The sequence below is a fragment of the Sarcophilus harrisii genome, chromosome 2 (assembly GCF_902635505.1).
Source record: "Sarcophilus harrisii chromosome 2, mSarHar1.11, whole genome shotgun sequence".
Taxonomy (NCBI): Eukaryota; Metazoa; Chordata; class Mammalia; order Dasyuromorphia; family Dasyuridae; genus Sarcophilus; species Sarcophilus harrisii.
Genome location: NC_045427.1, coordinates 629,181,775 through 629,197,445, shown reverse-complemented (window position 1 = coordinate 629,197,445; position 15,671 = coordinate 629,181,775). Strand labels below are relative to the sequence as shown.

The window sequence follows — 15,671 nt, the reverse complement described above, 5'->3', positions numbered from 1 at the left end:
CCCTCACAAAGGAAGTCTTTATGCCCAGTGGAGGAGACAGACTTTTGGGTCACTTTTGAAGGAGAGCAAGGACTGATACATAGGTAAGCTCCTATAAAGTAGCAGGGTCTGCAAGCCAGGGTGTGGAGGTCACAAAGGTAGAGGAGTTAATGGAAAGGAAGGGGTCTATACAAATAAACTGCAAGTTTTGTATTAGTGGGATCACTGATTTTGGAACTGGAACCACTCCAACTTCTGCCTTCCTTTTACTGTACCCCACTCTGGGGCCTGGAGTCCCTTACCTAGACCCCAGGTCAATGCCAGGGGGAAGGTGACCTCCTCAGGGATTCCCCCAGCGGTTACCTGCTTTAAGCACTCTGGTGGTGCTCTAACCACTATGAAACCTAGCTGAGTTTTTAATCAGTCAGATTAAAATGTCCCCGTTCAAATGCTGGTTCCTCAATATATTCCCTCTGCTAGGTACTGCAAATCCAGGACAGTTTATGAGAGTGAGCTTGGGGTTTCTGGTATGTCTGGATTATCTGGGGACATCTGGATAGGATTAAATCAAAAACCTAAAATTGAATGGCTGCAGATTCCCCGGTCCTTTGCCTTCACCAGATTACAGCTTGAGTTACCGACTCATTGGGGATGTCATATGGCAGGAAGGGCGTTGGCAAGCTGTGTAGCATCCACAAAAGGGTCTCGTGACCCCGCTATGTGAGCGTCGCTTGAGGGAAAGGGGGATGTTTAACTCAGAGAAGGGAATATTTAGTGAGGGCAGGACAGGAGCTTCTGGGACACTGGGATCTTGTTCAGTTTGACTTCAGAAGGTGGAGCGGAGAACAACAGGAAAGATGAAGATGAGATTTAGGCTTAAAAATCTGAGCTTTCCAAGAGTGGAATGGGTGGTCTCAGGGGCGATGGCTTCCCGAGGCTGCAGGGCCATGGAGAGCTCTTCCTGGTCTGAGGTTCGGCCCATAGTTCAGGGAATTTCAAGGAGAAAAGGAAGCAGAAGAGATTCCATCTTAGCTAGGAGGTGAAACATGAACCGAGTCTTAAAGTCATCAGGGTGTTTGAGGCAAATGCAAAGAAGGAGAATATCCCAGATGTAAAAGTCACCATTTAAAGACTCAGAGATGGGAGACAGAGTATTGTTTATGGGAAACTGACTCAGTTTCCTCATTTGTAAATGGAAGGGCTGGGCCGGACGTTCTCCAAGGTCTCTTCCAGCTTTGAGATTATGTGATTCGGGATCGGCAGCTCCTTGGAGGCAGGGACCGTGTCTTCCTGCTCCTCCCCAACAGTACCTAGCACAGGTTGGTTGATGTTCATTGATGGACTAACGAGAGGAAGAAAAAGGCAGTATTTAAAGGTAGTATTTATGGCTCAGTCGTGCTCCAAATGAGACCGATCCTTCCTGGTCGTCTCAGGGCCTTTTACACGTCCTCAGGGATCATGGCTTTAGAGGTATTAGGACGGCAGAGGTTTTCCCCTCCCCATTCCTTCTATAGATGAAGAGCTGGGGTTCCCAGAGGTTGGGTGTTCTGCCCAATGCCACACAAGTCCCCCCTGAATCTCCTGCACTTTTGGAGCGCTGCCTCAGAGCGTGGGGAGGGCTCTGGGGCTTCGTCACTGGGGAAGCTTCTCCAAGGGAGATTTTTCCAAAGCCTAAGAATGACCTTTGCCTCAGTGAGCGGCTCCGAGTGTTCCAGCCGGTACAATGCGTCCCATTCTCCCCCCAGCAGCTCGGGCTTCTTTCCCACAGATTTACAAAACCAAACCCACAACCCCAAAATACAGGAGGATTTTTTTCATCGGCTGACATATTTCTCTTCTTTCCTTCCCATTGGAAATAGCTTCCTGTGGTCACTGAGTCTTTTATTTCAGGGACTTACTGCTGCTCCAAATTGCCCTGGCACATAATGAGTAGATTGATAAAGTGCCACCAGAGGCCAGACTGAGTCAGAGGGGATGGCGTGGGGGAAGGGGTAGGGAGAAGGAGGAGAAGGAGGAGGAGGGAGAGAAAGGGGACCACCCCCCTTCAAGGGAGCACAATGGGCAAGCTGTGGCCCCAGGCCCAGCCAAGACCAAAGGCTGCTGAGATAAGGCAGCAGGACCTCAGAACAACTCCCAGCTGGGGAACCTCTGTGGGTCTCTGATGTCTCCTCTCTGGAGCAAGGCGCTGATAGGTGACCCCTAAGGTTGACTCAGGAGGTCTGACTTTTCCCCCTGTCACCGTCCCTACTGTGGGCTTCTTGGGGGTCGTGGGGGGGGGAGCTAGGAAGATGTGGCTTCAATATTGGCTCTGATGGTTTGTTGTCTTATTAAATGTTTCAGTGGTTGGAATGAGAGGCAATCAGCGTTAACACTTGGGGGCCTGGGACTCCGCTTGAAGGCCCCCAGACCTGTATTCATAAGGCAGAACCTGGCTGTCGGTTGTTCTGGTTGTGCTCACTCTGAATCAGCTCATACACGGCTCCCCAAGTTTCTCTGTCCCTCCCGTCATTTCTTCCAGCACAATCCCCCACGCCATATGGACCTCACATGGTATTTTAACACATCTAGATATCAGTTTGTCCGGCGCTTAATTTCTGATCTTTGCCACCACAAAAAGGAGCTACTATAAATATGTTTGTAAGTAGGACTTGGTTTCCTTTTTCTTTGATTTCCCACAAGAATTTTAAAAACTTAGAGCACTAGCCCTGGAGTCAGGAGGACTTGAGTTCAAATCCCACCTCAGATACTTAGGTAACCTTAACTTAATCTTAACTCAGTTTCCTCAACCTGGAAATAGGGATGATAATAACCTTAGGAGATATCTGTAAAGTGCCCGGCACACAGTGGGTTCTACATAAATGCTAGTGGTTGTTGGTATGGCTGCACCCACAGCCCACTTTATCCTGGATGCTATGGTCCAATAGGACCTGAGAAGTAGACTACCGGACGCCAGAGGCCCTTCCAGAAAGCATAAAATCTAATGGCTCGCCCTTGCCTCGTCTCCTTCGAGCGTTTCCCTTTGTCCTTGTCCCTGGTTGGCTCCCGAGGCCTGAAGCCCAGGCACAGCATCGCCCCTTCGGGGGGCCGCAGAGGCCCCCAGCCTGGTCCCCCGCTGGCAGCTACCGGCCGTCCAGGGGACAGGCCATCTAAGGAAAGGGCAGCCGGCCCTGCCTCCTCACTTGGTGTCCTGCCAGCCCCTGCCCTGCTCGGGCCCAGGCCCCAAATGCTCCTTGTCACCTAGAACAGCATTAACCTTAGCCAAGGAACTTCCTGCTCGCTCAGCTTGTCCATCCCTAGGCTTCTCTCCCACGTCCGAAAAGGAACCGTTCGGGCTTCGTGAGGCAGATCAGCACACGTGGGCTAGGCAGAGAAAGTTAAAAGCAGAACTGGGGGAGTCTGTGTGAGCCAGGGATCAGTGGGGTGAGCCCAGGAGCCCTCACAGCTGTGGGAAAGGGCCCTCCCAGTCCCAACGCCTCTCAGGGAATGATTGACTCAGAGCACTGCCGTGGCTGGGAGGGACCCAAGGAGGTCACCTTGCTGGAACTCCTTGTCCTCTGGGCTGGGGGAACCGAGGACCCAGAAGGCAATCCCTCAGGACCCAAAGCACGGAAGCCCCCTGGCTTCTGAGCCCAAGCGCTTGGCTCCGTGTCATGTGGCCATTACCAGATCTCTCAGCTGGCCAGGGAGGAGAGCTCCCTGCCTGAATGTCCAACCCCATGCTCTGAATTTCCCCTCTTATCCAGGAGAGAGGAGTGGGCAGAGGGCTGGGCCTGCAGGCTCAATGCCAGTTCTCCCATCCTTGGGCTGGCCATTAATAAAATGGAAGTTTGCACTCCTTAAATCATAGGGCTACAATATAGGAAAGTATTAATAAAAATAGCATAAAATAAAAAATATTAATAAAAAGGGGTTTTTAAGTATAATGTACCATGGAAATATGAGTTATTCCATCCACTGAACTGAGAGGAGTTTAAGGCAGCTCTGGGAGAGCCAAGGCCAGCTCAGGATCCTTCCTCTCACTTGCATCCTTGGGAAGAAAGGACTTGAGACAATTAGAGCCAGTTCACTGAGCCCCAAATCACCCCCTTCCCAAGGCTCCCTGTCTTTGTCTTTAATATAGATCTAGCAGTTAGGGGATCGGGAGTCTAGTCCCTTGCATTTATGAGCCTACTATTCCCTTCCATTTATGAGCCTGCTATTTTAGTCTTCAAGTTTTGCTTAAGGACCAAGGACTATGGGTAACTTAGCCTTTCCAGGCAGGTGTCTCCAGCGATGATCTGCCTGTACTTGCCTAGTTAACCAAGTACAATAATCCATTTATGTCTTACTGCCTAAGAGGATTCCAGGGATTTTTTTTGAGCCTTGGCAATTCATTCTGAGTTTATTAGTTATTATGTGGGCAGCTCCATAGATATATTAACTACCAAATTTCAATGTCCTGCCCTCTCTTTGTGTGCTGTCCCTCTCTTTAATTTGATCCTAATTGTCCAAGGGCAGGGGAAGTCTTTTCTTCAACTTAGCAGACTCGTGCTCTCTGAAACTCCTTCTTGGAGTCTTAGGGAACCTTTCCCACAAAAAGGTGATCAATCGAGGCTATTCTCTGACTGTGTCATATCTAAGGACAGATGATTCATTCTTTGACCCAATCAATCAACTGATAAGAATTTATTAAGCATCTCTCATGTACTAGGTACTGAAGACTGAGATACAAATAATAATAACCAACATTCATTACTCTTACTATTAACAAAACTAGTAATCCTTATATAATGCTTTAAGGTTTGCAAAACACTTAAAATATTATATAAATGTAAAAATTATACTCGCTAATATAATTAAGATATTATTTCTAATAAAAATATTAATATTTTCATACAATTAAAATATATTAACATAAAATAAATATTGTTTTTAAATGTATTATTATCTCACTTGAGCAGGTATGATAATTAGGAAACTAAGACTGTCCAAGGTTAAAGGACTTGGCCAGATCAGACAGAGGTAGATTTTGAATTCATACCTTGCTGGCTCCAAGCCCAACACTGTATCTATTTTGCTACTTGGCTGCCAACTTTAAAGATTACTTGTCTAATAGAGGGTTAGATAATAAGAACAGGATAGCTTAGAATTAAAATTGCCACTTACATAATGCTTTGAAGTTTGCTGACTGATTTAGATATGTTCTTCAGTCGATTTAGTCATGTCCAGCTCTTCATGACTTGATTTTGGGGTTCTCTTGGCATAAACTCTGAGGTGGTTTGCCGTTTCCTTCTTCAGCTCATTCCCCAGATTAGGAAACTGAGGCAAAAAGGGTAGTAACTTGCCCAGAGTCACACCACTAATATGTGTCTGAGGCTGGATTAGAACTCAGGTCCTCCTGATGCCAGACCTGCGCTCTATTCATTATAATAAGTTTTGCCCCCTTTCAATAGCTCCCAGTCAGAGACTTTCTTTTCCTAGGACCACAGAGCCAGAGCTGGATTGGACCCTGTGGCTTCTAATCCAACTGCTCATTTTCCAAGGTGAGGAATATGAGGTTTAGGGAAGATGAGGGGGTTGCCCAACATCACACAGGTAATAAAGCATCAGAGGTGAGCTTGGAACTTGGGTCCCATGATCCCCTGGGCCAGGGCTCTTTCCACTGCCTGCATCATGCTGGGAAAGCAAAGGATTTTAGGTCACGCAGTCTTTTGGAGACCCAGCACCCGCTGGTGTCAGGAACCTGTGGATGCTCTCTCTCCTATTACACTGCATTTTGTCTATGTAGCCCAAGGACCTGGCACATAGATTTATAGGAATCATGGATTGAAAGCTGGAAGAAAACTTAAAGACCAGAAAGTACAAGCGCCTCAATTTATGGATAAGGCAACTGAGATATGGGAGATTAAGTGACTTGCCCAGTGTCCCACAGCTAGTAAGCATCTAAGGCAAGAATTGAATTCATGTCTTCTAAGTTCAGTGCTTTGTTTCTCCACTGTTCTATCTAGCTGCCTTTTTTTTTGTTTGGTTCATTTTTTTTCTCCCATTTACACATAAATTTTTTAAACATTTTTTTAAAATTTTGAGTTCCAAATTTTCTCCCTCCTTCCCCTCCCCAAACAAGCATTTGATATAGTCATGCAAAACATATTTCCATATTAGTAATGTTACCAAAAAAATCAGATCAAAATAAAAAGCAATAAAAAAAATAAAGTAAAAAAATATATACTTTGATCTGCATTCAAACTCCATCAGTTCTTTTTCTGGAGGTGATGATAGCATTTTTCATCAGAAATCCTTCAGAATTGTCTTGGATCATCATGTGATGGAGAATAGCTAAGTCATTCGCAGTTGATCATCATGAAATGTTGCTGTTACTGTGTATAATGTGCCTCGGTTCTGCTCACTTCACTTTGCATTAGTTCATGTACATCTTTCCTGATTTTTCTGAAAGCATTCTACTTGTCACTTCTTATAACACAACAGTATTCTATCACAATCATGTACTTGCTCAGTCATTCCCCTCAATTGCTAATTCTTTGCCACCCCCAAAAAAGGCTCTGAATATTTTTGTATATATTGGTCCTTTTCCTTTTTAAAAAACTCTCTTTGAAATATACACATGGTAGTAGTTTTACTGGATCAGAGGGTATGCTCACTTTTATAGCCTCTTGGACATAACTCCAAATTGCTCTTTGGGATGATTGGATCAGTTCACAATTCCAACAACATTGTATTAGTGTCCCAATTTTTCCAACATTTGTCATTTTTATTTTCTGTCATATTAACCTATCTGATGGCCTCTGAACTGTTTAATTTATATTTCTCTAGTCAATAATGATTGAGAGTATTTTTTTCATATAACTAGAGGTGGCTTTAAAGCTTTGATGGAAAACTGCTTGTTCAAAAAAAAAATAAAAAAAAATAAAAAAAAACTGCTTGTTCATATCTTTTGACTGTTTATCAATTGAAGAATGACTTGTATTCTTATAAATCTGACTTAATTTTCTGTTTATTTAAGAAATGAGTCTTGATTCATGCCAGTTCCAATGGTCTTGTGCTGAAGAGAGCCATCCCCACTGAGAGAGAGAGACTGTGGGGATTGATTGTGAATCACAAGATAGCATTCTCATTCTTTTTGTTGTTGTTTGCTCACATTTTATTTTCTTCATCATGTTTTTCCTGTTTGATTTGATTTTTTTTCTTGTACAGCAAGATACTTGTATAAATATGTATACATAGATTGGATTTAACACGTATTTCTACCATGTTTAACATAAAAAAAAAAAGAAATGAGGTCTTTATCAGAGAAATCTGCTTCAAATTTCCCCCTTCCCCCCGATTTTCTGCTTTCCTTTTAATCTGGGCCACATTGGTTTGTATCTGTAAAACATTTTTAATTTAATGCAATCAAAATAATTCATTTTTTATCCTGTAATGCTCACTATCTCTTGTTGGGTTACAAATTCTTGCCTTATCCATCGATCTGATAAGCGAGCTTCCCCTGCTTTGCTTACGCTAACACCCTTTATGTCTAAATCATGTACCCATTTTGACCTTATTTTGGTATAGGGTGTGAGATGTTGGTCTATATCTAGTTTCTGCTAACCTGCTTTCCAGCTTTCCCTCTTGCTGCCCTTTGATTGGTCGATGAGGTTGCTATACTACCTGGCTCAGCAGAATTAGCATCGATAAGGAAAAATTAGAGCAGTAAGAAGTTGGCTCAGTAGTGCTCCAGGGTTGGCCAAATATTATCTCCATTATTTCTGGATTCTCCCACTGGCTCTGTGAGGAGAGCATCTAAAAGTATCATTAGCCCCATTTTGCAGTTGAAAAAAGACATTGGTCAATTGTAGGGCAGCCAGAGGGTGAATGGTCTTTCGGCCAGGAGGCCTTAAAAGGCTTCTGGACACCAGGGGGCAGAACTAGGAATGATGGGAAAAATAATCGGAGAGGCAGATTTCAGTTCCATAAAAGGAAAAGCTTTTTTCTAAAAGTAAATTTTTGTTGACATTTTTTGGTTTATATTATCTTGATTTTCTTTTCCTCTTCCTTTTTTGGAGGGAACATCTGGATTATCTTGATTTTCTTTCTTCTCCTTCTCAGAGATCTATCCCTTATAAATAAATAAAAAAAATTGAAAAGGAAGAGAAAAATAATTAAGATCTTAAAACAAGTTCAATATATCAAAATATAGTAAATTTGCTGTATTTAATGTTTATGGATCCTCACCTCTTCAAAGGAGTGAGGAAGGGTTAAAAGAAAAGTAATTTCTCTTTTTTAAAATTTCCATTTATTAATTCATCCCTTGTATTTATGAAATATAAGGATACAGTTGATATTCTTCTATATAGCTCCTAGAAAACTATTACAACAGCCCACACAAAGTATATTTATAATGCAAGAAGTAATCTGTAAGGTTTAAGAGAATCTTATCCCAAGAACATAATTGGGCACAGTGTGAAGATGGTGCCCAGTTTACAATGCAGTTCAAATGAAAACAAAACAATCCCGGGGCACACTTTATTACAGAAATGTACTGCAGTTGAAAGGTCAAACCACACTGGAATTCTTATAAAAATGAATACTGAGGCTATCTAGACAACATAAGCAACAACTATGATCAAGATATATTATAAAATAAGTAAATCTCTGTGTACAACACTCTTAAGTAGGGAGGGGTCTAATGGAAACAGAATTTTAGAACTGACAAGATCCCCTGATCTAATTCCCTTATTTTAGGATAAGACACCTGAACTATAGGTGTGATTTTTCCCAGTTTACATAGCTTGCCAATAGCAAGCTGTGTGATTACATCACAGGTTTACTGACTCCCATTTTAAGCTTAGAAGAGTAATTTCTCATAACCTTTCTAAGGGGCAAAGCTTGGTCTTTCTAATTTTGAAAGATTCCTTTTTGACAATTTTTGGTTGTTTCTTCCATTTATATCATCATAGACACTGAATATATCCTTCTTCCAACCCTGCCTACTTCTCCCTTTTTTGATAAGCCCTCCATTTTCACCTCTGCCCCTCAGAACGTCTAGCTTCCTTTAAAAATGAGCTCAACAGCCATCTCCTACAAAAAGTGGGGAATGATATTGTCCCCCTCAATGTATTATTATTATTTTTTTACTTTGTACGTTGTATTCCCTTATCTACGTGCCAGCTGTTTATCTTCTACCCTAGCACTAGTAGAATGTAAAATCCTTGAGGTCAGGGATTGTTTTTGTTTTCATATCCCCCTTGGCCAAAGTGTCGTCATTAATGCTTTTTAAACAAATGGATGATAAAAATTATCACTTTAGATTCATGTTGTACCATAAAGTTTTTTTATTTTTATTTTCTCAAATTTTATTGATCAATTTTGTTGTTTTTAATGAATCCCTACCCCAAGATCTATCCCAAAGTAATAAATAAGTAAATAGGAAGAAAAAAATCTGTTCGGCACGGGCCACAGCTGATGATAAATGCAATATTTCACACCCACAGCTTCCCTCTTGTGTTATAAAGAAAGAGGAGTGAACTTTTTCAGCCCCTTTAGGCTCAAACTTGCTCTTTAAATTGTATAGCCTAACAATTATTGTCATCCCCTCTTAACTGATGAAGAAACTGAATCTTGGACCAGTCAGGTCATTTGATCACGGTCACAATGATTCCTAACAGGGACTAGAACCCGCTCTTTCCACTGCAGCCCCAGCTCCTTCTCACAAACAGCTTCTGGTGCTAATGACATTTCCTGGAGGCAAGTCATGTCAGTGTCATCATCCCTATTTTACAGAAGAGTAAACTGAGGCATTGGCTTGCCGCGGGTCAGCCCAGCTAGCCAGGGCTTGGGATCCGGGAAGCAGAGCACTGGCACAAATGCAACTACTAAGTGGGCCAGGAAGAACTCGGAGCCAGGTTCTGCTTCTCAAGGACAAAGCTCTTATTTCAGTGTGGGACAGTGTGGGGTGGGAGGGACTGTCCCATTGGTCTCTTGGTGGCTTCCTCCAAAAGATGAGATAAGGGTAGACTCAGTTAATCCAGGGGAGGTCCTCAGCCCCACAAGAGAGTTGGAGCCTTTCCCTCTGACAATGGTTAACACCCCTGTCAATAAATGACCTTCTCCCAGGGTCCCCCCGCTCACATTCTTTCTGGGTGAGGGAAAATCAAGATCTCCTCACTTGACCTCTTGTCCCTCTGGCCTGTACACTGTATTCTCCTTGTGAGCTCAATTCATGAGCTTCCCAGAAATCCTTTCACCCCCATCAATCCTTGGCTCTTTGGGTCAGTCTGTCCTTCTTAAGACAGGGAATTTATCTCTCTCCCCCACATTCTTTTACCTTATTTTTTCTCATAAACACAGAGGGAGAGAATTTCTAAACCTGGATGGGGTGGGGGGAAGGGAGGGAGGGAGGAAGGAAGACAAGGAGAAAGACAAAGAGAGAGAAGGGAAAAACAGAAACAAATAGAAGGAAGAGAGAGGAAGAAAGAGAAGGGGAGGGAGGGAAGGAAGGAGGGAGAGAAAAGAGAGACAGAAGCAGAGGTAGAAAGAGACAGAGACAAAGAGAGAAGGGGGAGAGAGAAAAAAGATAGAGAGAAAGAAAGAGAGAGAAGGAGAAAGAGAGAGAGAGAAGAAGGAAGAGGGAAAAGAGAGAAGCAAAAGAAACAGAAGAAGCAGAGACAGAAAGAGAGAGACAGACAAAGACAGACAGACATGGGGGGAGGGAAGAGAGAGAGACAGAAACAGGAGAAGCAGAGACCAAAATAGACAAAAAGACAGTTAAAAAGAGGAAGGAGAGAGACAGAGAAGGAGACAGAGACAGAGAGGGAGGAGAGAGACATAGAGATAGAGACAGAAAGAGATAAAGCTAAGTGAGACGGAATCTTAGTGTATAGTGAGTGGAAAGAACCTTGGCCCTGGAGATAGAGATCCTGGATTCAAATCTCATTTCTGATGTTATATGACCATGGATAAACTGTTAACTGACCTCCTTTTTCTTTCTGGACCTCCTTTTTTCTGACCTCCTTTACTCTCCCACAGAATGGAGGCCAGACTAGCTGCCTCCAGGATTCCTTCCAGGTCTAGATCTGGGTTGCCACGATTTGAAGTTGAGGCTCTTGTTTATCTGTTGGCTCCGTGATTTTAGGCAAATCACTAAGTGACTAGATAGCTCCCAAAGTTCTTTCTAGTGCAGAGATTCGATGACTCCATGGCTGAGATGAGAGGTTCCCATAATCCTCCCTGCCTCTGAGCCCCATTTTCCTCATCTGTGAAATCCTGACTCTTGCTCTGTTCAGCTCAGCTCAGAGGGTATGGGGAAGCTCAAAGAGTCACTGAGTTTGAATACTGTCTATGGAGGCGAGGTTCCATCCCACAAAGCAATCCCTCTGTCGGCAGTCTTCAAGAACTACCGTGACCAATATCTTCATACTTCCCTTCATTCTCGCAAACCAAGGGGGGTAATTTGGAAAACTATTGTCTAATTTTTAGTGGAATTGCACATGTTTAACCTATATTGGATTACTTGCTGTTTAGGGAAAGGGGGAGATGGGAAGGGAGAGAGAAAGATTTGAAATTTGCAAATGTGAATATTGAAATCTATTTTTGCATGTATTTTGAAAAACAAAAAGCTATTATTAAAAAAAAAAAACTTGTCATTTAGCAGATGTACTCAGAACATTCTCCTCCTCTTCTTCCTCTCCCTCCTCCTTTTCTTTCTCTTCTTCCTCCTCCCCCTATCCCTCTCCTCTTCCTCCTCCTCCCTTATCTTACTGAGAATTCAAATGGCCTCCTAGGGGCCAACCGCACAACTAATCAGCCCAGGAGCTTAGATCTGCTCTGTTTCTAACCTGTATTAGTTTTAGGAAATGTGAGGTCCCCCTGAAACTTCCAGGGACTCCCCATATTAATATCAATCGGCTTATCCTTCTGCAACTCAGAACTCCCAAGATCAAGAGATCCACCACCTCAAATTTATCTAGTGTAGGAATGACAACCTATTACTCTACACTCAGCAAATCTCTCCTTGGCTGACAAGCTTTGAGGACGGATTCAGAGGTGGGCTTCTAATGTCTGAAACTATTTGTCTTCCATTGGGCTTAAAACAGTGTTTGACATACAGTAAGTGTTTAATAAATGCTTGTCGACTGACTAATTGACAAAGCTTGAAGGTGCTGATCACCAGAAGGCTGGCCACTAGATGACATTTTTTTGGGGGGGTTATAACAACTCAGGAAGAATACTAGGAGAAATTGCTACCCGCCCTAGTGGAGGGCAAAGAAAGCACAGATGTCTCTCAAAAAACTAAAGACAATTTTCTAGGTAGTTGGATTTTAAGTCCCCTGAAGGTAGAGATCAAATCTTTTCCCATTTCTCCCACTGGACATCTGATTTTATTGATTATTACACAGAAAAAGAAGCTGATGCAATGTGACTAGTATAGAAATATGTGTCCACAATTGCACATGCATAATCTATATTAGATTATTGGGGAGTAAGGAGGGAGAAAATTTTGGACTCGAAATCATATTAAAATGAATGTTAAAAGCTTTATGCAATTAAAAAATAAACGGTTCTTTACAGAAAAAAAGCATGTGATGACTAGTTGACCCATAGCTGTCCTGTCCCCTGCAGAGTCCCTGTGGACCACATCAGCTGATGGATTGGTCAAGATACGGATGGATCACACCTGCTCACAGACCCCAAAGACTGTGCACCAGGTATTCCTAGAAAGTCTGGAGAAATATGGAAACCTGAATGCCTTGAGCAGCAAGCGGGACGGGAAATGGGAGAGGATCACCTACTCTCAGTACTATCTTCTCTCCCGAAAAGCTGCCAAAGGCTTTTTGAAGGTGAGTGAGAAGAGGGCAGGAGTGGGGACCTCCGCTGAGTGGGTTTTAACACGTCTTCTCCAGGATGGTGAAGGATGTGGAGACGTGGGAAGTGACTGAAGGAATTGGGAGTGTTTTGCCCCAAAGGGGGAAGATTTAGGTGGGACATGATAGCTACCTTCAAGGGTTTGGAGGATTGTTGCATATTAGGCAACATTGCCAAAAAAAAGAAGGGGGGGGAAAAGAAAGAGAGAGAAGGAAGGAAGGAAGGAAGGAAGGAAGGAAGGAAGGAAGGAAGGAAGGAAGGAAGGAAGGAAGGAAGGAAGGAAGGAAGGAAGGAAGGAAGGAAGGAAGGAAGGAAGAAAGAAAGAAAGAAAGAAAGAAAGAAAGAAAGAAAGAAAGAAAGAAAGAAAGAAAGAAAGAAAGAAAGAAAGAAAGAAAGAAAGAAAGAAAGAAAGAAAGAAAGAAAGAAAGAAGGAAGGAAGGAAGGAAAAGAAAGAAAGAAGGAAGGAAGGAAAAGAAAGAAAGAAGGAAGGAAGGAAGGAAGGAAGGAAGGAAGGAAGGAAGGAAGGAAGGAAGGAAGGAAGAAAATTATATTTCAATTTGAACTCAGAATGAATCAGTTCTCTCCCTAGAGGTGGATAACATTTTTCATCTTGAGTCCTCTGGAATTGTCTTGGGACATTGTATGGATCAGGCTACATTTTATAGCACAGTTAGTTGATAGTTGCTACAATATTGCTGTTCCTCTACACAAGGACTGCCTGTTTCTTCTCACATCAGTTCAAACATGTCTTGCCCTGTTTTTTCTGAAATCACCTCCCTGGTTACTTGTCACAGCACAACATATTCCATCACAACCATGTGTCTTAACTTGTTCAGCCATTCCTCCATTGATGAGCATCTCTTCCATTTCCAGGTCTTTGCTGCCATGAAAAGAGTTGTTATTAATATTTTTGTACATATGGGTCCTTTACAATTTCCTCTGATCGCAGAGTGCCTTCTTAAAAAAGAGGCAGTAACCTCCGGTGGGAAGATCCCCAGGCTTGGAATCAAGACCTGTCCCGTCCCAGAACTTCCTATATAAGGTCACACAGGAGCATGTATCAATAGACCCATAGGCTACTATAGAAGCACAGATAGGGAAGGCGCCTCCAAGACCCGATACCTGAACCGGACTCTCCTCTTTAATATCTCTGACAAGTGGGAGATTGCTCAAAAATTTCCAGGGATGGGAAAATTGGACGGCAATTTGGGCAGCTCATTATTGGGAGATTTTTGTTATTCTGGGCTGAGCTTTGTTCTAGTACCTACTACCCATTGGTCCTGACTCTGGCCTCTGAGATCAAGCAAAATGCAAACTTCCTCTAGAAGGAGATTCTGAAAATATCAACCTAAGTCTTGTCCTTAAACGTCCTGTACAATATCTTCACTAACTGTTCCTTTAATAAAGCATGCTAGAAAATGCTAGTAATAGTGAGACGTCACATGGGTAGAGTGCTGAGTCTAGAAGCAGAAAACCCTGAGTTCAAATCCCACCTTAGACACTTACTAAATTTGTGATCCTGGGTAACTCACTTAAGCCTTAATTTCCTCATCTATAAAATGTGGCAATATTAGCACCTACCTTCCAGAATTATCATAAAGTTAAAATTAGATAATATCTGTCATGTGATTTGTAAATCTCAAAGCGTTACTTAATTGCCAACTAATACTACTTTAGAATTTAGTAATTTAGAAATTACTTTAGAATCATTAGAATTTTGACAAGAACAGAAATCAAGTTCCCTGTTATAAAGTTTTCAGGCTCTACTATCTTCCCTCTAAAAAGCAAAATGAGACATTTATCCTCTAGGCCTGAGACACTGTTCCTAGACTCCATGAATTTTAAAAAATCACAAAATCATATAAGATCTCAGTGTCATTTTTGTTATTTATCTCATTATTAAGGAATTCTCCTAGGGTTTGTATGAAGTTAAATTTCCAATTCCTTTCACTTCTTCAGCTTTTCCCCCTTCAGATTAATATAATTCCTCAATTTTTGTTTCATGTAGGTTTTGGGAATACAGTTTTTTGGATTTTTTTTTTTTTTTGCTAAGGCAATTGAGGTTAAGTGACTTCCTCAGGATCACACAGCTAGGAAGTTTTAAGTGTCTGAGATCAAATTTGAACTCAGTTCCTTCTGACTTCAGGGCTGGTGCTCTACCCATTGCACCACCCTGCTGCCCCAATACAGTTATTCCGTATGATTCTCCTGCACTAATCTGTAATTATATTATAAAAATTGGGAATGAGGATATCATTGGCAAAAATGCTTGATTTTACCTAGTAAGTTATTACCAATTCTGTTTCATGATAGAGTCGTGTGACATAATAAAAGCATTTATATATTTTAAAAAAGAAAAATCACAGGCAGTGGCTCAGAAACTATGGCTGCCACTGCTGTCAGCATCTAGGAATGCGGTCTGACTGGGCCTGGTAACTTGAATGCATCGAGGATAGCTAGATGCTTTCTCATTTCCCCTTATCTTTGTTCTCAACATCTTGTTAAAATTTAAAAAAAAAAAAAAAGCTTTTGCTCAATCCTTCACAGCCCGGAGTTTATTCTCCTTAGAAAAGGGGAAGGGGAGAGCAAGAGGAATTGAGTAGTTCAGCCTTCTCAGGGTCAACCACGATCATCATCACAGCCATTGTGAACAGCAGGTCTATCCATTCTTTGGTTGTCCCATTACTCCCATAAAGGGAGTCTCTTTCTTGGGGAAAGAAAGACAACCTTTGCTTGTCCTTGGCATCCATCACTGACCTGGGGCGTTCTGGCCTTGTTTCCCCTTGATGAAATTCCTGTGGGACCATCTTGTTCTTTCATGTTCATCCTCAGCTATTTGCCCTTGTCCCCAT

At 42.4% G+C, this 15,671-nt stretch overlaps 1 protein-coding gene across 3 annotated transcripts in view; it reads left to right on the top strand.

The window, feature by feature from the left end:
* ACSBG1 (acyl-CoA synthetase bubblegum family member 1) overlaps positions 1 to 15,671 on the top strand; it is a 98,328-nt gene that overhangs the window by 64,725 nt on the left and 17,932 nt on the right. For all 3 annotated transcript variants that reach the window (XM_031956768.1, XM_031956770.1, XM_031956769.1), the window contains one exon: positions 12,577 to 12,794. In XM_031956768.1, the coding sequence (XP_031812628.1) occupies positions 12,577 to 12,794 (218 nt within the window). The remainder of the gene's footprint in view (positions 1 to 12,576; positions 12,795 to 15,671) is intronic.